Source organism: Sus scrofa, chromosome 1, assembly GCF_054392235.1.
Source record: "Sus scrofa isolate SSC_HxYL_T2T_F1_AM1 chromosome 1, Sscrofa_HxYL_maternal_Yorkshire_Landrace_v2.0, whole genome shotgun sequence".
Taxonomy (NCBI): Eukaryota; Metazoa; Chordata; class Mammalia; order Artiodactyla; family Suidae; genus Sus; species Sus scrofa.
In genome coordinates, this window is record NC_139383.1 from 232,349,199 (window position 1) to 232,377,145 (window position 27,947).

Below are 27,947 nucleotides of genomic sequence, written 5' to 3' on the forward strand. Positions count from 1 at the left end.
GCCAGATACAGGTTAGAAGGGTGGTCTAGGCATTTGAAAAGGCTGAATTAACTGGAAGCTATTCATTGATATGGGGCATATAATGTGGGAATATGATTGGAAAGGAGAAGAGAACATAATTAAATGACGTGGAGACATGAAAATAAACACTCAGGAAGCCCAGAAAGCAATAATCATGAAGACGGCACAGTGGGATAAAAGCAGGTCAGGACTCAGGCTGTTTAGGATTCAAACCCTAGCTTCACAACTTAATAGAAGTATGAAGCTGAATAAACCCTTTAGCTTTTCAGAGCCTCAATTTCCCACTGTGAAAAATGGGGACAATAATGTGTACATTATAGGATTTTAGGGAGGATTAAATGGGATTATGCATGCACAAGTGCTTAGACCAGTGCCTAGTACATACTGAACACTCAAAAATTGGAGGCTGTGTTATTTTGGAAGAAAATAAGAAATGGGGAGAGGATTATTACTCTTGACTAAAGCCAGGAAGATAGACAATTTTGCAAGATTCCTTTGGCTTAAGTTAAAGCTGCTAGAATTAGAGTTTCCTTTTCCATTGACAAGTGAACCATAAAAGTGAATGAACTTGAGGTTGCTCAGATAAAAGCATGAGTCAGAGTTGTAACTTCTGTTTTGTGGACACGGTTGTTGAGCAGATATACTGAATATGAAGATGGTGGGTAGCAAAATTATAAAATAGGCTTGTTTGCCTTCAAACAGTCCTGAGCCAGCATTTAGTTCCCTTGTAAAAATGAAAAAAATGACTTCTGATTTGGGATCATCCATTGAATACACTAATTGACTTTGTCTTTCTTTTGAAATCCAATAAAATGACAGTCAAGGAATTGCTTTTCAAGACAGAAACCTGCAGTGACAATGAGATTAGGAGGGAAAACAAGAACATTAACATTTGGGGGTTTGGAAACTATATAGACAAGAGGTATCCAACTTAATAGACCTGAGAAAGATGATGCTTTTGCTTGTCTTGGATAAAGCTGGAAAGTACCTGATTACATCACAAGCCTCCCAGAAGGCTGGGAATATCAGATATCTCTGGAAATTGGGATAAAGTTGGGGTTAAAAGAAGGAGGATTGGGTCGTAAGTCTGTTTAAGAAGAATTTAGACCCCTAGATCTTATACTCCACCCTATAGAGCCAGCCCCGTATAATTATCCCTCACCCAGCCTGGTGGAGGCTGAATAAGGTTAAAATAGAATCACTTTTTAGTGGACACTTGGCACATTGGGGATGAGATGCAGTACCGTAAACAGAAACATATATATAAATGTTTATAACCCAATAAATTCCCAAGTCTTTGACCTCTGTTCTGATCTCAGAGCACCGGAGATTGGAATGTTTTCTCTGGAATATCTGACCACCTTTGAAAGGAAAGACATCAAGAGTGCCCCCACCAAATGGCCCAGCCAGGTGATGCGAAACTGAAGCTGACAGTCAACAAGGCTCATCCATGGGTCACAACTTCCAAGACGCTTTCTTAGTACTTCACTCCTACATTTGAATAGACAACCAAGGATTGTCAGACAGCTAAGGAAAACCAACTTACAAGGTAGAAGCCAAAACAAACAAATAGACAAGCAACTTGGAAGGATCAAGCCTATGATGGGATCAGAAAACTGTTTTTACTATCTACAGAGGAAGAAGAAGTGAAGTGATATTCCATCCATGAAACAAGAATATTGTTTTGTTTTATTTTATTTTATTTTGCTTTTTAGGGCTGCACCTGCAGAATATGTAACTCTCCAGGCTAGAGGTCAAATTGGAGCCTATGCCACAGCCACAGCAACATAGGATCTGAGCCGTGCCTGTGACCTACATGACACCTCACTGCAACACCAGATCCTTAAGCCACTGAGCGAGGCCAGGGATTGAACCCCTGTCTTCATGGATTCGAGTCGGGTTCATTACCACTGAGCCACAACAGGAACTCCATGTTGTGTTATTTTTAAAAGGAAAATTAAGGGAATGAAAAGAGGATCTGGAAAACTACACACACACATATATACAGCAGAATAAAGACTTCAAAGAATGTTTGAATGATAAAGTTGAGCAAATCTCCTAGAAAGTAGAGCAAAAAGACAAAGAGATGGAAAATAAGAGTTAAAAAAAGAGAAAGTTATAGGACCAGAATAAGAAGTTCAACAGCTGTGTAAGAGGAGTCCCACAAAGGGAGACAGAGAAAAATGGAAGGGAGGAAATCATCAATAAAATAATTGTAGAAAATTCAAGGAGAGGGCATGAGTTTGCAGACTGTAAGAGCTATTGAGTTCCTAGATAACAGATGAAATTAGACCCACTGCAAGGCACATTATTGTGCAATCTCAAAACAGTGGTATATTCATTTGCTAGATCTGCCATAACAAAATACCACAGACTGGTTGGCCTAGACAATAGAAATTTATTCTTACACTTCTAGAGGCTGGAAGTCCAAGATCAAGGTGTTATAAGAACTTAGGATAGATTTTTTTTTAAGAATGTGAAATTAAAGGAACACCTGATTATTTAGAATGTATGAAAAGGATATTTAGACAAGTGTTTAAGAGTATGAGATAAATTATTTATTTATTTTTGCATTTTTAGGACTGCACCTGTGGTTTGGAAGTTCCCAGGCTAGGGATCGAATTGGAGCTACAGCTGTCAGCCTACACCACAGTCACAGCAAAGTGGGATTCAAGCCAAATCTGTGACCAACACCACAGTTCACGGCAACGCCAGATCCCTGACCCACTGAGTGAGGCCAGGGATCAAACGCGCATCCTCATGGATACTAGTCAGATTCGTTTCCTCTGAGCTGCGACAGGAACTCCAGGTCTAGATAAATTAGTGATAAATACATGCAAGTGGACACACAAAACTACAAGAACAAAAACAAAAAAATATATATTAATTTCAGGAAAAATGAAAAGTTGAATAGGAAAGAAAAAATACTCCTAGGATACCCTGAGGTTCAACTGTGACTATCATGTATATAATCATAATAATGTTAAAATAAATATTAATCTGGAGCTCCCGTTGTGGCGCAGTGGTTAACAAATCCCACTGGGAACCATGAGGTTGCGGGTTCGATCCCTGCCCTTGCTCAGTGGGTTAAGGATCCAGCGTTGCCGTGAGCTGTGGTGTAGGTTGCAGACGTGGCTCGGATCCCGCGTTGCTGTGGCTCGGGTGTAGGCCGGTGGCTACAGCTCCGATTCGACCCCTAGCCTGGGAACCTCCATATGCCGCGTGAGCGGCTCAAGAAATGTCAAAAAGACAACAACAAAAAATTAATCTAAACAACACAACCTCGTTGAGAGTATGGGGAGATGGAAATAATGCCGTGCTAGGTGTAGGTGAAGGATGAGGAAGAGTTAAATTTTCCTATGTAAAAAAATCTGTGCTTACGTGAAAAAAATACTGTCAATCTGTACACTTAAGATTAGTGAGTTTTACTCTGTTTATTCTGGCTCAATTAAGAAAAAAATCCAACAACTGTTGTTCAGATTTTACCCTAAGATAGCAAACTCAAATGCCAATGGGACTTGGGCTGGCAAGGAGCTTAACGTCAGAAAGCAGTCTTGGTATGTTTGAATAAGGAACTGGTGGGATGCAGCAAACTGAAAAACATGTGCTCTTTACACATTCTCTGTTCCTCAAACAGACTGCCACTGCTTAGCTCTAGCTATGGAAACGTGTGCCTTGTATCACAAGCTGTAAGGGTTTACGAGAGAAGCCAGACATAAATTTTTACAAATAGAAATGTCCTGATTTTTTATTTTTATTTATTTATTTAATTTATTTATTTATTTTGCTTTTTAGAGCTGCACCCGTGGCATATGGAGGTTCCCAGGCTAGGGGTTAAATCGAAGCTAAAGGTGCCGGCGTACACCACAGCCACAGCAGCCCAGGATCCAAGCCGCATCTGAGACCTACACCACAGCTCATGGCAATGCCAGATCCTTAGCCCACTGAGCGAGGCCAGGGATCGAACCCACAACCTCATGGTTCTTAGTCAGATTCGTTTTTGCTGCGCCACAAAGGAAACACCAAAAAATGTCTTAATTTTTTAAACATCATTTTACAAAAAAGAAAAACATAGCTGTGAACTACCTTTGGTCTGTATACTGCCAGTTGGCAGCTCTAAGATGATGAAGCTTTTTCATACTTGGAGGGTGTGGGAAAGACATACTATCTCTGAGGTGATAGACTATGCATTGAGACATACTATACATTGTGGTGTTTAAATTGGCTCCAGATGAAAATAATTTTAAACAGCAAACCGGGAGTGAATACTTACAACACCAACAAAGCAAAGCAAAGCAAAACAAAATAAAGAAACAAAACCTCTGGACCTTAATATTTTTCCAAGTTATGCACACATTTTCACATAGTAAATTTAACTCTTCCTCATCCCTCACCTACACGTAGTACAAAATTATTTGTAATCAGAATTATTGAATGCTTATAAGATATCAAATGTTGGGAGTTCCCGTTGCGGCGCAGCAGAAATGAATCTGACTAGGAACCATGAGGTTGCGGATTTGATCCCTGGCCTTGCTCAGTGGGTTAAGGATCCAGTGTTGCCCTGAGCTGTGGTGTAGGTCACAGATGCCGTTCGGATGTGGTGTTGCTGTGGCTGTGGCACAGGCCGCCAGCTATAGCTCTGATTGGACCCCTAGGCTGCGAACCTCCATATACCACAGGTGCAGCCCTAAAAAGAAAAAAAAAATAAAAATAAAAAAATGAAAGATATCAAATGTTACACCTCTGACTTCACAAATTCAGAGAGAGAATTTAATTGGGAAGATTTTTATGAATTAATTGAAGATCTAAAGCATCTGGTCCTACCCATATATAGAAATTTCCAAAGGCCATTTCAGTCTGCTGTAAGTGAATGACTCATCATTTCTCTTGACTTCCAGGCTGATCAGTTGTCCTATGTCAGATACCAAACAATGTGTTAGAGTTAGGTCTTCTCTTTCCTAAACTATCTATGTCTGCTCTCATGCAGATGAACAAGGGTAAAAAGTCAAGCCAATAAATAATGAGAAAAAGATTAGTGTATTGTACAACAAAGATAGAAAGCAGATCAATAGTTGCCTGGGGCCCAAGGTGAATAGAAGATTGATTGTAAAAAGACACAAAGGAACTTTTGGGGATGATGGAAATGGAAATGTTCTAAAACTAGATTTTGGTGACTGTTTTACAACTAGATAAATGCATTAAAATTCTTGAATTATGCACATAAAATTGGTGAATTCTATGCTAGGTAAATTATACCCTAATAAAGCTATATATATATAATTTTTTTTCTTTTTTTTTTCTTTTTTTTTTTTTTCTTTTTAGGGCTGTGCCTGCATTATATGGAAGTTCCAGGCCAGGGGCTGAATTGGAGCTGCAGCTGCTGGCCTATGCCACAGCCACAGCAATGCTGGATCCGAGCCACATCTGCAACCTACACCACAACTCATGCAACGCTGGGTTTTTAACCCCCTGAGCGAGCCCAGGGGTTGGACTTGCACCTCATGGATACTCGTCAGGTTCGTTACTGCTGAGCCATGACAGGACCTCCTAATGCTGTAATGTTAAAAGAATAACAGATGATAAAAATTAGTTGGCTAAAGTACACGTATAATGGAAACCAAGATATTTACATAGTCTCAAAGTATCTCCTACTAGGTACTTATTAACTGCAATGGGGAAAATTCTAACCATATGGTGGATAAACCTGGAAGACATTACTTTAACCAAGTGATCAAAGTTATTGCTGGTAAAGAGACAAATGGATATCACAGGCCTTCTGAAGCAATGTACAGGGATGGATGCAACATCATCCTGTGGTATTCTTGCCAAAAATGCATAACCTGAATTTAATCCTGAGAAGGCATATGACAAACCCAAGTAGAGGGGCATTCTACAAAATAACTGGCAAACACTCTTGAAAAGTGTCAAGTTCATGAAAGGTAGCCTGAGCAATACCCCTTTTTAAAGTAGGGAATGTGGGAGTTCCCATCATGGCCCAGCAGAAGAGAATCTGACTAGCATCCATGAGGACGCAGGTTCAATCCCTGGCCTTGCTCAGTGGGTTAAGGATCTGGTGTTGATGTCACTGTGGCATAGGCCAGCTATAGCTCTGATTCAACCCCTAGCCTGGGAACCTCCATATGCCTCAGGTGGGGTCTTAAAAAGGCAAAATAAATAAAGTAGGGAATATGACAGCTAAGTGCCATGAGAGATTCGATGCTGGATCCTGGTCCAGGAAATGCATATTAGTTGGGACAGCTAGCAACATTTGCATGGTATCATGTCAATGTTAATTTCTTGCTTTTGATAACTGTGATGTGATTGTGTGAGATATTAAAATTGGGAGACACCAGATAAAGGGGATATGTGGGAATCTCTGTACTATTTTTGTAACTTTTGTAAGTTATTTTGAAGTAGTTTCAAAATGAAAAGTTAAAAGGTTAACAGGATGTTTTACGTTTCAGCTGGAAAAATGGCAATTAACTGATGAGAAATTAATGATGAAGTGGTGATCAAAAATTTACTCGTTATTCAGAAAGCAATAAGAAAACAGGTCAATATAGACGTTTTTAAATGAAGTACTAAAACTAAATATTATATTAACCATTTTCTTTCCTATTCCCCCCTTCCCAATAGAACCACACTATTTTGTACTTTTCTTTTTCTTTTCAAGGGTATATCTTTTTAAGGACTCTTGTGTTAGTGAAATAAAATGCTTTAGGAGTTTGTGGGTTAAGAATCCAACTGCAGTGGCTCGGGTCACTGTGGAGGCAGGGGTTTGATCCTCAGCCTGGTGCAGTGGGTTAAGGGTCTAGTGTTGCCCCAGCTTCAGTGTAGGTTGCAGCTGGGGCTCGGATTCAATCTCTAGCCTGGAAACTTCTGCATGCTGTTAGTGAGGCCATAAAAATTTAAAATAAAAAATTTTAGGAATTTCTGTCATGACTCAGTGGAAACAAATCTGACTAGCATCCATGAGGACGCAGGTTTGATTCCTGGACTCTCCCAGTGGGTTAAGGATCTAGCATTGCCATGAACTGTGGTGTAGGTTACAGACAGGGCTTGGATCTGGCATTGCTGTGGCTGTGGTATAGGCTGGCGGCTTAGCTCTGATTCGACTCCTATCCTGGGACCCTCCATATGCCATGGGTGCAGCCCTAAAAAAAAACAAAAAAAATTTTTTTTAAATCTAAAAATTTGATCCTGCTTTGCTTAATATTAAAAGAGAAGTTATGGGTCCCAAAAATATTTGATACAAACTTTGAAAAAGAAGAATCTAATTGACCCAAAAGGTTTTAGAACTCAAAGTACTCTTCTGGTTATTGTTCTGTTCAGTAAAGATAGTAAAGTGAATGTTTACGTTGTGGTGACCATAGAAACACAACAAACAAGGAGCACTGGCCAGGTAGGGCAAAGCTCTATATGTGCTTTTTTGCTTTTATGATATATTTATCATATGTGTGCTCTATTTCTGTTATATTAATAATTTTTCTCTTCAAGTTTCACTGAAAAGAGCAAGTAGCTCTCCAGCCAAGTCAATTGTTAACTTAGAAGTTTTTATTTAACCTCCCGGGAATTTCACCCTTAACTTTAAGGTATGTGATGATCATAAAGCTTATAAACTTGTTTGTTAAGGGAAATTGTAATCAGTTATTTAATCTACAGAATACAAGTGTTACAGGAAATTAAGTTTGATTAAATTGTACATGAATTTATCATATCTATGGTCAGAAATCCATCATCTTATAGAGCAGATTCTCTTGTTAATCAGAATGCTTCGTTCAGACTCTTTTTTTCTATCCAACTTTTTCTCCAGGGCTGTTCAAAACAAAGATGCTTCTAGCAGTTTCATATGTAAATACAATGCAAAGCATTACTCTGCCATAGTATTTAAATGTATGAATGAGACAAATTTATTCAGCTATTCCCCTACATGTGGATAAGCTAGGATTATTCCAACATTTTACCTACAAACACCTGCTATACATGTTATACATGTCATAAATGGACAAGTTTCTATCAGTAGAATTCCTTGGTCAAAGGCATATAAAATTAATATTTTGGTAGATATTCTAAAATTTGCCTTCCATAAAATATTGTTGTTACATATCTTGTTTACTTAAAAATGTTTAGTTTTCATGTTAAAAATTGTAGATACCTTTTGTCTTTTTAACCAGTCATACGATACAAAGATTCATTTCCAAAGTAAAATGTAACCATTTCTCCTTCTCTCCCACTGCCCTGTCACCTGACCCATGCTATTCAGTGACAGGTATCCTCCCAAATGTACTACTCCTACATACATGTCAGCAAACACACATGTATACACATAAGTACGATCTTGTATATACATACACTGTTTGATTTTTTTTTCTAAGTAGAACACATTGAAGTGTTATTTCCATTATTTTAAACCCTCTATTTTGGTTAGAATTTGTTTCAGCGGCATAAACAGAAATGTAAACAACAAGAAAGTTCATCTTCCTCTCCTGCTGCTCTATGACGAGGTGCAGGCTGCTTGCAGGTCCCTGCTCGCCCATCTCTGGGGTGTGGCTCCCATTCTCAATAATAAAGAAGTGCTCTAGCCATCACTGCTGTATCCCAGGTAGTGGGAGAAAAAGGAAGTAAAGGCCAGGGTTCCACAAAACTGCCACACACCACTTCTCATACAGTGCAGTAGCCAGAACGTCATCACATGATCATATCTAGCTACAAGGTAAACCAGCCATGGCAGTGACAATTATCTGATGATCTTTAAACCACCAGGGAACTCCAGGTTCTGCTATTATTAAAGAAGAGGGGGATATTGATGTGAAGGAAGTTCCCAATGAAAGATTGTGATTGAGACAGAGATAGGGAAGTGGCTGGGTGGCTTGTAAATATTTGTTGCTGAGCAGCCTACAGTGAGACTCAAGGGCAGAACATAAACATTAAAATAATAAGAGGAATGTAGGTAAACAGTTCTAAAGAAAGCTGGTGAATCTTCCTCCATAAGAGAAATTGTGGTGCCTGAGAGACAGAGCTATGGGACTCAAAGGACATTCATTGGTCTTGAAACCAAGACCTGGCTTTGCTGACAGCACCGTATTTCAGTTAAGTGCGATTAAACACTCTTTGAGGGAATTTGGAGGAATAGTGAGAGGAAGGAAAAACAGAGATATTTCACTTTTGTTTCTGTGTCTTCTATTTACATTTACGCAAACATGAAGTGCCTGTGGATTTTGGCATATACTTCTTTAAAACCACGAAAGCTACAAAGTGAACCTTAAATAAAGCCGCAGATGTCACTTTTAAATTTCTATTGACAATAGAAGAGGATATTATTTAGACGGTTTTCTAAACTATTACAACATAAATCATTACACAATTTTTTTTTTTTAGTTTTGCTCAGATTGCCCCACTCAGGTTGGCCAGCCTTCAGGCTTTGAACAATTAATTAAACAACTAATTAATTTTTTTATTAAAGAAGAGTTGATTTACAATGTTATGCCAATTTTTCCTGTACAACATAGTGACCCAGTTGCACATATATATATATACATTCTTTTTCGCAGCCTATCTTCCATCATGTTCTATCACGTTTTTTCTTTTTAAAAAATTTTTGTGGGAAACTGATTTACAAGCGACTTGACTGTAAATTAAGTCTTTAAATGGCATTTAACAGCCTCGGATAATGAATTCAAATGTTACTGACAGCTTTTGAAATGAAAGTCACACTCCCTAAAAACACAGACATATTCCTATTTTACCTGCCAATCACCTTCAATATTTTGAGGAAAGAATATTATTTCATGTCCTTACATGGTTTTATAGCCTCTGTGTGATACCTGAATATTGACATTCTGTCTTAGCTAAGGCGAGACAGAATAAAAACTAAGAATAGGAGTTCCTGTTGTGGCTCAGTGGTTAGCAAATCTGACTACGAACCATGAGGTTGCGTGTTCAATCCCTGGTCTTGCTCAGTGGGTTAAGGATCTGGTGTTGCCGTGAGCTGTGGTGTAGGTTGCAGAGGTGGCTCGGATCCTGCGGTGCTGTGGCTCTGGCATAGGCCGGTGGCTACAGCTCTGATTCGACCCCTAGCCTTGGAACCTACATATGCCACAGGAGTGGCCCAAGAAATGGCAAAAAGACAAAAACAAAAACAAAAACAAACTAAGAATAAAAACCATTGGCTTCTAGCCTTTCTGAGATATTTCCACTGAGCTCACATGCATCTAATGAAAGATAGCAAATAAATTAATAAATATTATCATTAAAGAGAGAAAGTATTTGTTTTCTTATTTATTTACCAACCATAGTTAGTTAAGAGGAACTGGCTTAATTTTGAAAGCTTGGTTTCCTCTTCTCTAAGCCAATAGTTATTGCTGGTCACTAGCATGTTCTGTCTTTTGTAGGAAGTTGCAAAATTGAGAGAAAAAAGCAAAACCAAGTTGGCATTATTTTTAGCTTTCCTCTGATCTGAATGTAGTTACAGTCCTTATTTTTTTCTCATGGGCACTGTCACAACTATTCAAAGGCAAAAATTGAGGCAAAGGGAAGGAGCAGGGAATTATGCCAAAGGACACCTGGCAGGGTTATTGCTATAAAGCTGAGCTGCAGGAATCCAGACAGTGTGAGAGCTTGTCTGCTATGCTCTGCTGCAACGAAGGGCTCTTACCACAATGCAAAAACTCAAGTGCTGCCTAAATCGGTCTCTTGAAAACCAGGTATCAGTGCCCTTGGAGAAATAGTTTGGCCTTCTCAGCTGCAACTCTTCCTCTGAGTATTACTATGGTGGTATAGTAATATTACTCATACTGGTACCTTTGAGGGCAGGGAAGTATTGTAATGGCAAATGACTTTCCAACTGAGTTTAAAATAGCAAGCATGATCTGTTTTTGCAAAATCTGATTTCAGCTTAACAAGGCAGTGTGTATTCCCCTAGATCAGTAAGGCACAGACTATGGCTTGCCACCTCTTTCTGTACAGCCTGCAAGCTAAGAATGATTTTTATATTTTTGGATAGGTTAAAAAATTGAAAGAATATTTCCTGACATATGAAAATTATATGAAGTTCAAATTTCAAAATGTATGGAAATTTGTTTTTTTTAATTATATAAGGATTTATAAAATATCTTCAAATTTTCCTATTGACTAGAAAGCCTTAAAATATTTACTGCCTGGCCCTTTATAGAAAAAGTTTACAGATCCCTTGTTTAGACGAGCCTAGGACTCAGTGCCAGGAAGATCTAAACTGCATCCCAGAGCTGCCAATTACTTATTATACGACCTTGAGCAAGATATCTAACTTTTCTAAGCTTCAGTTTCCTTGTTTATAAAGTGACTATATAAATAACATTTATCTTGCAGCATTAAATGATATAATGCATTTAATATGCTTAATGCGATGCTTTTCAGAGGGTTAGCAAGCCACAAATTACTATTATTGTTATTATTTTAACATAAAGCAACTGAAATTAAATAAAATTGCAAAAATGAGGAAATTTTAAAGTTAGAATAGATTGTAACAGATTACAGGGTAGAATAGAATATATTGTAATAGATCCTACAATATTACACATAGGACATTTAAAAAACTTACTTTAAAAGGCATTTTTGGTTAAATAACAACAACAACAATGCCTCACTCAAAACAGAGTAAGTCCTATGTTAAGATAGAAGTAAAAACAGCCATACTCAAACATGAAAGGAGATTGCAAGCAATATAGCTAAATAAATCAAAATCCTCACCTCGTTAGACACATGCTTGCCAAATTCTGTCCAGTTATGTGAGTCAGAAAAGAAAATGGCAGAACTCCATAGAATTCATGGAAAGACATCTTGCTGAAGAGTATCATATAAAAAGACTAATGGAAAAGTTTTAAGCTCTAATCTTTATACTCATACCTAAGTATGTCTCAATTGGGAAATCACCACAAATGATAACTCAGAAGGCCAGGACTTGAAACTGCTGGAGGCAAAACCTGAAGGCAGTGTTTCTCTACAAATTCACACTGGCATCAACACATTTTGATGCACAGAGGAGCCTTTTAAAAGTAGCAGCTCTTTTGGAATAAATTTGTAAGTCATACAATACACCTATTTAAAGGGTATAATTCAGTGGTTTTTAGAGTATTCATAGAGTTGCACTATCATTACAAACAATCAATTTTAGAACATTTTGGTAACCATCAAAATGCCCATTAGCAGTCACTGACCTCAGTCTCCCAGTCCCGGTAAAACTAATCTACTTTGTTTCTATAGATCTGGCTATTCTGGACATGTCATGTAATGGAATCATACAATATGTAGTGTTCTGTGAATGCCATCTTTCACTAGCATAACACTTTCGAGGCTCGCTCATCCTGTAGCAGGTATCTGTACTTTATTCCTGTTTATTGTGAGATAAATTTCCATTATATGGGTATACAATATTTTGTTTATCCATTCATCAGCTAATGGATATTTGGGGTTCCTTTAACTTTTGACCACTCTATAAAACTCTTTTTTTCTCTGACTGAGGCTACACTCTAATACAGCAAAAATTTGTTCATCATCTTGACTGAGCCATCTTATAGGGAACAGGTTGCTCCTAGTGAGAGATAAGAGATGTTAGTATAATGCTCAGCCAGTCATATAAGGGAATTTGCAAGAACTTGCCTGAGAAAAATGTAAGAGAAGGTGGTCAGGGCTGTAACAGCTTCTATTCAGGAAAAAATGTTGGTCACTCAGTGCTGTTCATAAGAGCAAAACTTGGCAAGAGTTGACAGACAATGGATAAATAAATTGCTGCAGAGACATCACAATATGTGGAGTTGGAATAACAATGGTAGAGTTGGAAAATTAGCTAAACCTAGGAGATATTTTTTGGTCTTTTTTTTTTTTGTCTTTGTCTTTTTAGGGCTGCACCCATGGCACATAGAGGTTCCCAGGCTAGGGGTCCAACTGGAGCTGTAGCTGCCAGCCTAAGCCACAACCACAGCAGTGCCAGATCCGAACCGTGTCTGCAACCTATACCACAGCTCATGGCAATGCCAGATCTTTAACCCACTAAGCAAGGCCAGGGATCGAACCTGCAACCTCATGGTTCCCAGTCAGATTTGTTTCCACTGAGCCATGACGGGAACTCCATATTTTATATTATATGATTTTTAAAAATAAAATTCAAAGACAAGCAAAATTAAACAACACTTTAACTATATATGTGTGTATTTATCACATATGTATATGATAGAATTAAAAAGAAAAGAGGGAGAGATAAGTTACCTATAATCAATTCATGACAGTGTTTACTATCTTTGAGGAGAAGCAGAGGGTTGAAATAGAAAATGGCCACGGAGAGCACATGTAACTTATTGGTAATATTCTTAGGTTAGGGATGAGGCCAAAGGCACTCATTGCAAATGTACATAAATATATATAAATATAAAGGAGGGCTATTATCAACAAATAAATGCACAACCTAAAGTTTGAGAATTATGTTTTACTCAGTGGACATACTGAGGATTCATGCACATCGCAAGGAGCTTCTCAGCTCTGACGGACTGTTCCAAAGAGGTCAGGGAGGAGCCAGGAGATATAGGCATTTTTTGCAACAACAAACAAACAAATTCCAGGTAGTCAGAACATCAAAAGACTACTGTCAGTTAAAGAAAGCCAGATATCTCAAGTTAATGAATTTAATGCTTTTCTTTGTGGGAAGATGCTTACATGAAATCATTTCTTTGCTGTGCACCTTAACTATCCAGGGCCATTATCCTGTTTTTCTCCACCCAACATCCCCTCAGGGTAAACTGTTGAGGTGGCTGCGGAGGCTGATGGCTTGATGGCCTCAACATCCTTTGTTTACTGATTTGGCGGGTGACATTCTTTGTCCAGACTATCCATATATTGTTGTCGAACGTGGGTGAATCAAAGAATATAATACATGAACTCAAGTTACCTGAGTCCAAATAACAAATATGAAAGAAAAATAAATAAAAGTAATGCATGTACATCGTAAAAATTTAGATATACATGTAAAATCTGAAATTATAAAAAAAAGTTTCACTGGTTCAGGTAGAAAAATTACAATTAACTTTGTAGTGTTATACCTTCCCATTCTTTCTCCTATGAATTAAAAAAAATGTTTTAATGATACTAAGAAATGTCAAGTTGATAACTATTCCCTGTGGGAGATGTTTAAGCTAAGCTACCCACTCCAGGTTCCAACCACCCCGACTTCAGCCCTACCGTCATCCAGCCCTTAGTTATTTTGGCTGCAGGTGCACAGACACAGCCTCCGGAATTGTCCCTCAGCCTTAACAACTCCGCCCAGCTTCGATGTTTCAGAGAACACGCCCTGGAGGCGGGCAACAACCCCTAGGGGCGTGTCTAAGAGCCGAGGCGGTCCTCAACCCAGGTAATCCGGGGCGGGATCCCGGGGGCACCATGCGTCGCAGCGTTATGACGTCAAGCACGCGCCGCGTGTTTTGCGTACGCTCCTGCGGGTGGGTGTCGTGGTCCCAGCTCTCGAGCTTAGGGAAAAGCGTGTTGTGCTCTTGGCCAGCATGTTTCCGGCTCTCGGCTGTGTGGATGAGGAAGAGGAGCAAGCGGAGGAGGATTGCCCAGAACTGGTCCCCATTGAGACGAAGCAAAGAGAGGAGGAGGAGGAAAAGTTTGACCCCGGCGCTAGGATCCCAGTCACAATTATCACCGGGTATTTAGGTAACTAACCATCCCGGTCAGAAAACGCAGTGAAAGCAGGTGTCCTGGGATTTGAGGGCTGACGGTGCCTTAGGCATCGTGGCCTTCTGGCAGACAGAAAATGTCTTAGAGGTAGGGGCTGGGTCAGTTGCTCACCATATAGGTTGCTTTTCATCTCAGAGTTAATGATTCCCAGACTTCTCAGCGTTAGGATCATATTTATCAAGTGAGATTGAAAATTAGCCTGGCATTTTTGCAACTAGTTCAGCTTTGCAGTCTAAGGCCCGGACCCGCCCCTAATTAGCCATGTGACCTTTAATGAGTTACTTTACCTTTCTGAAGCTCGCCTACCCCACTCGAAAATCGAAATACCAGTCACTTGTCTGAGTTTGCTTTTTTGCTTAGTGGGGCGAAACACTTACTTGATAGTCTATTCCCGTTAAACACTGTCTTTGCTGAAGATACCTGACACCTGAGGGCCATTCCTCAGTGATTTTCCTTCCCCACGAGCCAGTCTCTTCCAGTCATTGGTGCAAATCACTTCTATCTCAAACATTTTTTTTTTTTTTTGAGGTCTGTTTTTAAAGTACTGTAGGAGAAAGAGTAAGAATAAAATTACTCTGCCGTGTAAGACTGTATTGCTCAAATTGATGATTTTCAGGAGTTCACAGGATCACTTGTATTCATAATTTTGTAAACATGGTACAATTAAGGATAGTTTATGCCCTCACACTAGAGGTGCTTGACTGGGAAACTTTGAGAAGTATTATTTAAAAACCTACAGTTAAATAGAAGGGCTAGAATAAACACCATATTTAAAATGTGGGGAAAAGTTAGGAAACATAAATAAAGTGAAATGATGTGGGGAAAATAATGCCATTCCTAGATGCTGCTAGACAAGTACAAACCTGATGTACCTGAGGACCTTTTACATAAAAATAGGGATTAAATCACTGGCATTTCCTTTTTTTTTGCTTTGTAGACTAAGTTTCTTTCTTTTTTCTTTTTAGGGCCACATCTGCAGCATTTGGAAGTTCCCAGGCTAGGGGTAGAATGAGAGCTGCAGCTGCTGGCCTACACCACAGCCATGCCAGATCCAAGCCTCCTCCAAGATTTGCACACAGCTCACTTGATCAAGGCCAAGGATTGAACCTGCATCCCCATGGATACTAATTGGGTTCTCAATCTGCTGAGCTACAGCGGGAACTCCAAGTTTATATTCATTTTTACTCAAGATTAATTTTATAACGGCGTTTATTTATTTATAAAGGAGTTTCCCCACTGTTTTTCAGAGGATGTTCTCCTGAGAAGTTGAGCAAATTCCTTCTCTAAAAGAATATAGTTCAGATTTGCTTTCCTACCCCTATCCCCGTTGTTGCTCACTCATAGATCAGAAGAGTATTGGAGATAATGGTTGACGGTTAGGAATGAGGACTAAGGCCAGAAACTTTGTTGCTGCATATAGGGAATAGTATCTACTTCTTCTTTTTTTTTTTTTTTTTTTTTGGCTGGGCCCTTGGTGTGTGGAAGTTGCTGGACCAGAGATCAAACCCAAGTTATCGCAGTGACCCAAGCTGCTACATGGACAATGCCAGATCCTTAATTCGCTGTGCCACAAAGGAACTCCTCTCTGCTTATTCTGGGCCATTTTCTCTTTTCTTGAAACATTGTTCTGCTGCTTTCCACACATCTTTCTTCTGATATTTCCACCTACCTCTCTGGCTTCTTTTAAAATTTTTTCCCTCCTCTGTCCTTCCTTTTAATTTCATACCGAGGTAGTTTCTATTTTAATGTCCTGCCAACATCTCAGACTGAACAAGTCCAAAACTTCGTGTTACCATCAAATCTTGCTGCTCTTGTGATCCCACACCCTGGAATATTCTAAAAGCTTTCTTACTAGTCTTCAGTCATGCTTCTCTTTGATATATTCTCTGTATTTTAGCCTTAATGATGTTTATAAACGTCAGTCTGATTTTGTCACACCCTTCAGTGGTTTCTCTTTGGGTTAAAGTTCAAATTCCTTAACATGACTTACAAAGTCCTTTATGTTCTGGCTCTTGAAACCCTCTTTAGCCTGAGCCCAGCCACATGAACTATTTTGATTTCTAACAGGTGTCATGTGTTCTTACTGTTCTCTGCCTAGCTGTCCCTCTGAGGTGTTCCATCACATCTTGTACATCTACCATTGAAAGTATCATCCTGTGACATAGTTGCTCTTTATTGACCCGAATTCCCCTTCTTCTCCCACTTCCTTAAATGTTTCTAAGCTTCATGAAGGTAGAGACAGTGTCTCTGTCTTGTGTCCTTTTCACCAAAGCTCAGCGTAAAATGTGGTCCATAGCAGACTTTCGAATGACTGAACTGTTGTCTTAAAGTCTTTTGCTTTATGATGGTTAATGATGAAGCCCTAGTAATTCTGTTAGGTCTCCTACATCCACCCCATCCTTTCCATTTTCACTGCCACAGCTTAGTGCAGCTCTCACGCTCAGGGCACCTGTCTCACATTTGGACTTGTTTTAAGAATTTCTTCATTGCCCTGTGTCTTAAGATCTGTCCTTCCCATTCTAATCGTGAACCTTTACTGATAATGGTACTTTTTAAAGTACTCTAAACACAAGCCTTCCATCCGTTCAACAGTTTTTAAAGGAATATGACCTAAAAAGTTGAAGCTATTAATACCCTACTACTGGGTAAGTCCCTTCTAGTTACCCTAGAAATCTTCTAAATGTACTTCAGAAGATGTGCAAGCTTACCTGTAAAAGTTCTCAGCAGCACTGTTTCTAGTAGCAAAACACTGGAAACAACCCAAGTGCCCACCAACAGAAAAATAAATAAATGACGTATTTATATAGTTGAACTACACTACCATGTACATGCAGTTAGGGTTTTTTTCTTTCCCTCTATGAACTTTAGTGCATATGGAAATTATTTGGTGTAGAAGAAATTTTTTTCTTCTACTTAAGCTGAATGTATTAGGTTTAATATGCCACCTACTGGACAGAGTTAGTGTAGCTTTATGAATTTTTCTTAGTACAGATTATTGTATCTTTTGTTGACATTTCCTCCATCCATTTTCCATTGTATGTATTATCAGTTTTATAGATTGCTTTAAACATACTAAAATTAGTCATATAGTCAGTCTGAATTTGTGTCTGTTTAATGATGGATGTTGAAATAAAATTTAGGTCTTCATAAGTAAATTTTGGAGAAGTAAACCATGTATCTTGGCTAAGAAATATTGTCATCATGTGAAGGGATTTAAATATTTTGTATTTTATAAGCAATATGAGTACTTTATTCCTGTGAAGCCATTATTTCATTAATTCCTTATTTAATAGAAAATTCAGATGTCATTACTGTATAGTAGATGTCAATACATTAACTGTACTATAAGTTATGTGGGAGGCATGCTATTTTTATATGAAGTCAGAGAAAGCTGTGTGATCCAGCTTGTTTAAGTATTTGTAAACATTTATAAAATTTTATATTAGCATAAACCATTTTTAATAGTTTTCAAAGGGTACTTTTAATATTTTCCTCTAGTCTTATACCATTGTTAAATAATATTTGAATAGCATGCAAATTTTAAAGAACATTAGGGCTCTATATCTTTTTTGTACCTTTAGTCTTTGAATTTTGTTATTTAAAACAAATATATTTTACAGGTGCTGGAAAAACAACACTTCTGAACTATATTTTGACAGAGCAACATAGTAAAAGAATAGCTGTGATTTTAAATGAATTCGGGGAGGGTAAGTAAATGCCATTGCCACAAAAATTTATTGGACAGTTAATTCAACTGGTGAATTCATATTCCATGTTTAAAAATGAAAGTGAGGTATTTTAACGTGAACAGGTTGTTGTGGATAGTTTTGAAAAATTAGGATCATTTATGTCAAGCTTTATTTGTATAGATTTGAGATACTGAAATCAGATAGCTTCTATAGAACTTTAATTTGTATAACTTTAAAATCACTATCAGCAGAATTAAATTGGATTTTTGCATTAAATAAGTAATTCCAGAAGTAAAGAACTGTTTCCTAACTTTGGTATGTTTCTACTGGATGATAAGTAAGATTTTTAAATTGTTCTTATTTGATAACAAGCATCTCAGACTCTCAAATATATTTTTTCCTAAGCAAGCATTGCTAGGAAACCTATGTGTATTTGACTAAAATTTAATTTTTAAGTGAGCACATTGCTGGTCAAACAAACTTCTTCAAAATGAACTAAGGATTTTACTCTTATTGGGAATACTAAACAGTCTGTTTAAAGGAAACAAACATTTTAGAGGAAAAATGAAAAGATAAAAATAGGTAAGTCTTTTAAGAGGTTGAAGGGTATATACAAACTAACGTGTTTATAAACCATACTGGTCTCTCTAAAGAGTTGGCCATGGAGAAGAAAAAGTGCCTTTAAAACAGCTACTTAATTAGGAAATGGGAGAAGGCTAGTAAGAGGTTTAAAGAGGAAGGAGGTATGATTCATCAATTTGCATTTGCCTCTTTAGGAGCTTAAATCCCCTTAAATACAAGCTAGAATTATCTAGAGTAGTATAGTTTAAAATATTGAGGCAGTATGAATAGAATGAGATAATAAAAATTATAAAATGTATTTTCTGCTTTGAAATCTGCTCCATTATTGAGTATCCTCATCTTTGTTTTTGGTTAACTAGTATACATAATCTAAACAGCTTCTTGTTAATTATCCTAGGAAGTGCATTGGAGAAATCCTTAGCTGTCAGCCAAGGTGGAGAACTCTATGAAGAATGGCTGGAACTTAGAAATGGTTGCCTCTGCTGTTCTGTAAAGTGAGGAATGTGTTTACCGTGTGCTTTTTGATTTACTGTAAATGCTTATTAGTTATATTTCCAGCTTTGATTTTCTTGTGTAATTTAACTGAATCTACATAGTCTTCTTCACTGTATTTTCATTTAGAAGATAGACTTATTAGGATGCATTTTCTCTCTCTCTCTCTTTTTTTTTTTTTTTTTAATATCTCTTTAGGGCTGCATCCATGGCATATAAAGGTTCCCAGGCTAGGGGTTGCCGTAGCTACAGCAGTCCCAGATCTGAGCTGTGTCTGTGACCTACACCACAGCTCATGGGAGTGTTGGTTCCTTAACCCACTGAGCGAGGCCAGAGATCAAACCTGCGTCCTCATGGATACTGGTCAGATTCATTTCCACTGTGCCACAATGAGAACTCCCAGGATGTCTTTTTTTACAGTGTTTCTTGCTATCTTGTTTTTCTATCTACACTAATGCTTTAGTCCTTTTATTGAGTTTTTAAATTGCTTTTGACATCAGGGTTTATTTAATTAATAATCCCTATGGTGCATGAAAGACTCATTTCATGTGTAAAAAAATGATTATTCTGCATTTAATAAGTTATTAGTCTTATTTCCAAGAATTTAGTCTCTAAAAATAGAAATAAGTGACGATGACTAAAGAGGAAAACCTTACAATATATTCCACCAGTTATAGTTGTTACCAAGGACAGTGTCTGTTTTATTCATTAGTTTAACAGCTTTTAGAAAAGAAGTGACACATAATAGTACTCAAATATCTGTTGAGCGAGTATTTGTAGGAAAATTAGGGCGTTCCTCTAGTGGCTCAGTGCTAACGAACCTGGCTAGTATCCATGAGGACTCAGTTTCAAGCCCAGGCCATGGGTTAAAGATCCAGAGTTGCTGCGGGCTGTGATGTAGGATACAGATGTGGCTTGGATCTGGCATTGCTATGACCGTGGCGTAGTCTGGCAGCAACAGCCCTGATTCGACCCCTAGCCTGGGAACTTTCATGTGCCTCGGGTGTGGCCCTAGGAAAAAAAAAAAAGAAAATTAATACCTGTACTGTTGATTTTGAATATTCTAATTAAATAAATTTCTTCTACATCATTTACAATCTTAGGTGCTTGACTTTGAATCAAGTGTAGTAACAAGCCTAAAATGACAGATTTTCTTAAACAATTAAAATTAAGTATTTTCTTGCAGTTTAGGTATTATTAAGAAAAAAGGGAAATTAAAGCCTGCTATCCTAATTCAGAAAAGAATTAAAAGGCATTAATTGCAGTGTCTCAATTCATAAATTTTATCATTTTCTATGTTGCTTTTGTCTTTCATAAAGCTATATCCATAACAGATTCTGACTTAATCATATATTACAATTTCCTCTGCTTTTAATTTAAATAAAATATTAACTAATCATGTATCTGATTTGTTGTTACTTGTTAGTATATATGCAGCTTTTCCCCACCCCCCCAACTGATAAATACTGGACGGATATTTTGTTAGAAGCTTTGGAATGAGTTTTCACATGCCCAGAGATATTTTTGTCTCAGGTTGTTAAATATATTTTAAAATGTTTGTGATGATCATTTTAAAATATTCAAGCAATCAACTGTATATTATGCTTTGGTATTTATTCTCCAGGGACAATGGCCTTAGAGCTATTGAGAATTTGATGCAGAAGAAGGGGAAATTTGATTACATACTGTTAGAGACCACTGGATTAGCAGATCCTGGTAAGAAATGTCATTATTAACAATCAGAATTTAGTGCTTAAACATTTTTAGAGAAATATCTAAAATGAGTATTAAAGCTTGACTCTAGATTTAAAAAGTTCTTATTTGGTTTCAAAGAGGAAAAATACTGAATTGTTATGTTTCTTTGGTAGATGAGTGATGATCACAGTATTTGATTTATTTATTTATTTTTTGTCTCTTTAGGGCCACACTTGTGGTACATGGAAGTTTTCAGGCTAGGAGTCCAATTGGAGCTGCAGCTGTCAGCCTACACCACAGCCATTGCAACACCAGATCTGAGCCACATCTGTAATCTACACTGAAGCTTGAGGCAATGCCAGATCCTTTAACCCACTGAATTGGGCCAGGGATCAAACTTGCATCCTCATGGATATTAGTAGGATTCTTAACCTGCTGAACCACAAGGGGAACTCTATTTGATTTTTTTAACCTGCTAATAGAATTTGAAATTCTCTTAATTGAGGGTTATGGGTAAGAACAAAAGTTATTAAGATATTTGAAAAATATAATCACATTTAGGGAAAAATGAGACGTTCTACTTCTAGTATATATTTGATTGAATATACTCTACAGCAGTATTACTTCTCATTACTTTTTTTTTTTTTTTGTCTTTTTTTTGCTATTTCTTTGGGCCGCTCCCACGGCATATGGAGGTTCCCAGGCTAGGGGTCGAATCAGAGCTGTAGCCACCGACCTATGCCAGGGCCACAGCAACGCTGGATCCGAGCTGCATCTGCAGCCTACACCACAGCTCACGGCAACGCCAGATCATTAACCCACTGAGCAAGGGCAGGGACCGAACCCGCAACCTCATGGTTCCTAGTCGGATTCGTTAACCACTGCGCCACGACGGGAACTCCTTCTATTCCTTCTTATTCAAATAACTTTTAGATAACATCTTTATTCCTAGTTTGCAGAACATTTAGTTTTGTAAGTCTGACCCATTATTTCCTTTTTGATTTGGTCTGTGGCATTGTGGCATAAAACCATGTTAAAGCACTGTTTGGAAATAATTTATTGCAAGGGTCATAATTGTTTAAAAGAAATAATTAGAGTATAGTGAAGGTGCACATGTAATCAGTTGCTGTTGTATTTTGAAATATGACATAATAACATTGTCCCTGTGTTTTCAAATTAGGATTGAATTGAGCTTTTTTGGTCCTTATAGTAGGAATGGATTTTTTCATACATTTCCAGTAGGTCAGACTGATGATAGGACTCGGACCATTACATTGGTGTTAAATGTTAATTTAAATATGGTAAGATGGGGAAGTATATTGTGTGCCTCTTTTTAAAATAGAAAATACATAGTTCCCATTGTCACTCAGCTGTTAACAAACCCAACTAGTATCCATGAGGACATGGGTTCAATCCCTGGCCTCTCTCAGTGGGTTAAGGATCTGGTATTTCCGTGAACTGTGGTATAGGTCAAAGACATGGCTTGGATCTGTCGTGGCTGTGGCATAGGCCAGCAGCTATAGCTCTGATTTGCCCCCATCCTGGGAACCTCCATGTGCCACAGGTGTGGCCCTGAAAAGACAAAATAAAATAGAAAATACCAGTTTCTTTCATTGTAGCCACTGTATACAGGAAAATTCTTGTGACTTTGAAAACAGGTGAATTTAATGAAACACAGTTCAGCTCTTCAGAGGAAGAAAAAAATAAAAATTTCAGGGAAAGCTTTTTGACAAATTATAGGTATAAATAGGTTAACGTTTCTTATTTCTTTAGAATAATTTTTGTTTTGGTAAAAATGGAATTCATTATTTTTTAAAAAATTAAATAACATCTAAGACATACTGAGAAGAAAATTTTAAAAAGTATATCTGACTACCATAAAACACAAGCAGATAAATTTCCTTCCAAGGATTTCTCTGTGCCAGGGCTGCTTGCTATGGTATGTTAAATAAAAGCATTAGCCTCAGCTGGGAGCTTGTGAAAAATATAGAATCTTGGGCCTCATTTCAGATCTATGGAATCAGAATCTCTAAGATTGCTGGGGCCCCAGCAATCTGGGTATTTTTTTTTTTTTTTTTTCCTAAGGCCTCACCTGCAGCATATGTTGGTTCCCATGCTAGGGGTCTAATTGGAGCTATAGCTGCCGGCCTACACCACAGCCACAGCAACTCAGGATCCAAGCTGTGTCTATGACCTACACCACAGCTCATGGCAACACGGATCCTTAATCCACTGATCAAGGCCAGGGATCGAACCTGCAACCTCATTGTTCCTAGTCAGGTTCGTTAACCACTGTGCCATGACAGAAACTCCAGCAATCTGTTTTAATAAGGCTTCCAGGTGATTCTTGCACATGTATAGTCTTGGGAAACCCTGCTCTATGTGTAAATATGCAGAGGTAATTTTATAAAAATGGCACCACATTCTTTGTGCTATTTTTTTTTTTTTTTTTTTTTTTTTTTTTTGGTCTTTTTGCCTTTTCTAGGGCCATACCCGAGGCATATGGAGGTTTCCAGGCTAGGGGTCCAATTGGAGCAGTAGCTGCCGTCCTATGCCACAGCCACGTGGGATCTGAGCTGCGTCTGTGACCTACACCACAGCTCACTGGCAATACCGGTTCCTTAACCCACTGAGCAAGGCCAGGGATTGAACCTGCAACCTCATGGTTCCTAGTCAGATTCGCTAACCACTGAGCCACGACGGAAACTCCTCTTTGTGCTATTCTTAATAATTATTAATTAGTTTTACTTGAACCTAAAAGAAGAGAACTTGAAAAAGGAATTATCTTGTAGTGCAGCAGGTTAAGAATCCAGCATTATCACTGCGATGACTTGGGTTGCCGAATACGTGAGGATGCAAGTTCATCCCTGGCCTTGCTAAGTGGGTTAAGTATTCAGCATTGCCGTGAGCTGTGGTGTAGGTTACAGATGAGGCTCAGATCTGACCCCTAGCCCCATATGCCTTGGGTGTGGCCCTAAAAAAAAAAGAAAAAAGAAAACTTGGCAGAAGGTAAATCCTTAGAAAACACTTTAGTTAAAACTTAGTGGTCATTATTTTATTTTATTGGAACAATGAATATTACTGTAGAAAAGTCTGATTTTTTTTTTCTGCCTCCTTGAAAGTGACTTGCTTTTTCATCCAAAATGACTGAAAAAATTTTTTCTTTGTCTTTAAAGTTCGGTAATATAACCAAGATACATCCAAGTGTCATTCATATTCATGTTTTCCTGGATTCCAATATACTCTTTAGTCTGAAGGGTTACTTCTTCATTTAGGGACAGTTTACTTATTAATTATCATGAATATTTTTCTTTCAAATTATTGTGTCTCTTTTATGACACTAATTTTTCCTAGATTGAATTTTGTTCTCCATATCTATTATTTTCTAATTGTTTTGATTTTTTGCCTCTGCATGTATTGTAATCATCTCAAATGTTCCTTTTTTTTTTTTTTTGTCTTTTTGCTGTTTTTTGGGCCACTCCCACGGCATATGGAGGTTCCCAGGCTAGGGATCGAATCAGAGCTATAGCTGCCGGCCTACTCCAGAGCCACAGCAACTCGGGATCCGAGCCACGTCTGCAACCTACACCACAGCTCATGACAACGCTGGATCCTTAACCCACTGAGCAAGGCCAGGGATTGAACCCGAAACTTCATGGTTCCTAGTCGGATTTGTTAACCACTGAGCCACAAGGGAACTCCTCAGATCTTCCTTTTTGTTGATAATTCTGTTTCCACTAATGTCTGTTAATGTTTATATGAATTAAGTAATGGTATTTTGGCCCTAAGTTTATTTCTTTAGCACTAAAAGTTATTTTTTTATATTATTCTACTTTATTTTGCTTTAGAGTTTGTTTTTAATTAAGATTGTATCATTTTAACTTCCTTATTATAAAGAAGCCCTTGGAGATTTTTCCTTGGTTTCTTGGATTATCTTTCCTTCTAAAACAGGTTCTTTACCATTTGTTTGCCCCATTCATTTGTTCATTTTTTTTTCATTCCCTCCTTTTATCTTCTTTTTGCTTATTTTTAGCTGTAATATATGTGCATAGTTTTTTTTCTTTTTTAAGCATGTTTGCCCTTGATGTTGGAGGCTCAAAGAACTTCTCTCTTACCTAGATGTGGTATGGATGAAATCTTTTAAATACCTTACCCATGTTACCTAAACTTGTTTGTTTCTCTTTCTTTCTTTCTTTTTTTTTTTTTTTTTTTTTTTTGTCTTTTGTCTTTTTAGGGCTGCACCCATGGCATATGGAGGTTCCCAGGCTAGGGGTGGAATAGTAGCTGTAGCCGCCGGCCTACGCCACAGCCACAGCAGTGCGATCTGAGCCGCATCTGCAACCTACACCACAACTCATGTCAACACCGGATCCTTAACCCACTAAGCTAAGCCAGAGATCATGGGTGCTACTCAGATTCATTTCCACTGAGCCACAATGGGAACTCCCAAACTTATTTGTCTCTTGAGCCTTAATTTGAAAGCAGGGGTTGCTGGGAGTGGGGATAGGGAAGCAAAGAGAAAAGGGATGATTGAGAGAGCCAGATGGGCAGTGTGATTTTTAAGCCCTGCTCTCTTAAAATATGGGGTGTTTTCCTCCTGTATTTGCTCAAACTACTCGTGAATAGATTTCTCATACCTTTTTTCCTCCTGAGCTTCAGACCTCTCTCTTCATTTTGCTCAGAGTAACAAATGTGGAGATGGTTAGAAAATTTTACCCTTGAAGTTTCTTTGTTGATTTTTCCCTGTTTTGCTTATTTTTCCCTTAGTCACTTTTCACCATTTTGAAAGCAATTTCTGATAAATGTTAGGATTTTTGTTCACCATTTCCCTGTAACCTTTTGTTGAGGATTGGGGTAGAATTAAGAACTGTCATACATTGCATAGAACTCCCTTTTCCTTATTTTTGCTGTCACCAGAAATTATAGTAGGTTGTTGCTGATAAAATTTGGCTTTCAACATTTTGTTTTGTTCATTTTTATTTTTTATTAGGTTTTGAAGAAGGGAGATTCTATAATTTAGCTCAGGGTTTCTTGGTACAAATGACATTTTGGTTTGGGTAATTCTTTGTTTTAGGAGGCTGTTGTGTGCACTGTGGGATGTTTCACAGCATCCCTGGCTTCTATCTACTACATGCCAGTAGCATTTCTGTAGTTGAGACAACCAAACATTTCTCCAGGCATTGTCAAATATTCCCTGGGGAGAAAAATCACCCTGGGTTAAGAAACACTGCTTAACTTCATTCTCTTGTTGTTATTCCCCCTGGTAAACCCCTACATCCAAATTTTAAGTAGTTCTTTCTTGTGTAGCCTGGTAAGTATTATACCAAAGATATACATCAGATTTAGAAGAAAAGCTCGAATACACCCTTAGAGTTCAACTTAATACTAGGCACATGTTAACCATAGGACTTACAAGCTGTCTGAATAGACATCAGTGAATTAAAAAGAATGATTTTGTGCAATATTAGGAATTCTAATAAGTGAAAAAAATCCTTTTTTTATAACTTATTGTTGGGAGTAATGATACTCAAAATAGATTTTTCTCCTTCATTAATTAAAATCATGTTGTTAGCCAAGTAAGATTCTTGAAGAAAATTCTTATTGGCAATTCAGTTGTTTCCTGTTTAGGAGACTGACACTCTCTGTTTCTAAGCTAAATAATTGTCATGGTAAAGTAATTTCCTTGAAAAGGACAGGCATTGATTCAGCCCCTGTTACTTACAAATCCTATTTCAGTCAAATTGGAAAACTATTAAGTTTTTGGGAAAAAAATCAATAGGTATCAGGAAACCATTAGATCTTGTGGCCCTTGCTATATCCTGCATGAGTAATCACTGTAAACAGCTGACAGGTATTTCGTTGTTGACGCAGAGTGATGCTTGGGAGACCACATCTCATCAGGGTAGGTGGACAGCTTTAGACATTGGAATGAGTTCAGTTATCCTTGTTTGCCCCCAAAACTCATTCTTTCAGACAGCTCTGTCACTAACTAGACCTGTGATGCTTTGAAAAATCAAATTCTTTCATTGCTGTCAGTTTTCTTTTTCTTGCATTGTGGCATACTAATCAGGGGTGTGATTTGGTACTGAACCAGTTTCTGTCAAAAACATGTTTTAACTTCTGCTTTGGAAATTATTTTTCCTCAATTAAAAAGATTCCCAAATTTTATATTAGTACTAATAAATAGTGTAAGGATTTGTTAGTAAGGCCATAGAGTGTGTAATTTTACTTTTGTTCTTCAATATAACTTACAAGTAAATTAAAATTTTTGGACAAGTTATTTTGGATTTATCCATCTTTTTTTTTGCTTTATGTTAGATAATTATTTGTGAACTGTATGGTTATTATATTTAGGAGAGAGAAAATAAAAATAAGACCTATGTGTGCACACAGCTGTGCTGCTCAAATTATTTAATTATTTTATTACGGCATTGATAAAATCTTGATGTTGGGTTTGTATGTAGTAAGAGTTGGTCTTTTTTTTTTAATTGAAGTAAAAGCAAAAGGGGAAGAAGTGGGTATAAAATAAGTTGTTTTGATCACTGTAAATCCCTTAAGATTGTAAACCTGTATTTAGTTTATATGTGTTTGCCTGCTGATTCCATTTGAGCAAATTAAAACATTATTGGTAGAATTGTATTTCCTAGTATGAAGAAATATTTTTATTTGATGAATGTTATCATATTTTCAGGTGCAGTAGCTTCTATGTTTTGGGTTGATGCTGCATTAGGGGTTGATATTTATCTTGATGGTAAGTTTGGA

General features: G+C 37.7%; 1 protein-coding gene and 1 long non-coding RNA gene across 6 annotated transcripts in view; both read left to right on the top strand.

Annotated features, from left to right (window-relative positions):
- Nucleotides 1-7,390: 7,390 nt before the first annotated feature.
- Nucleotides 7,391-14,398, top strand: LOC146407051 (uncharacterized). Its single transcript, XR_014822543.1, has 3 exons — nucleotides 7,391-7,423; nucleotides 7,519-7,613; nucleotides 12,262-14,398. It is a non-coding gene; the product is annotated as an uncharacterized LOC146407051 (long non-coding RNA).
- A 74-nt stretch (nucleotides 14,399-14,472) lies between these two features.
- ZNG1 (Zn regulated GTPase metalloprotein activator 1) overlaps nucleotides 14,473-27,947 on the top strand; it is a 49,694-nt gene continuing 36,219 nt past the window's right edge. For all 5 annotated transcript variants that reach the window (XR_014822542.1, XR_014822541.1, XR_014822540.1 and 2 more), the window contains exons 1-5: nucleotides 14,473-14,703; nucleotides 18,348-18,434; nucleotides 19,396-19,492; nucleotides 21,115-21,206; nucleotides 27,877-27,936. Coding sequence is in view for 2 of the 5 variants with exons in the window: in XM_001924392.8 (XP_001924427.4) it covers nucleotides 14,547-14,703; nucleotides 18,348-18,434; nucleotides 19,396-19,492; nucleotides 21,115-21,206; nucleotides 27,877-27,936 (493 nt within the window). In the remaining 3 variants the exon portion in view is untranslated. The remainder of the gene's footprint in view (nucleotides 14,704-18,347; nucleotides 18,435-19,395; nucleotides 19,493-21,114; nucleotides 21,207-27,876; nucleotides 27,937-27,947) is intronic.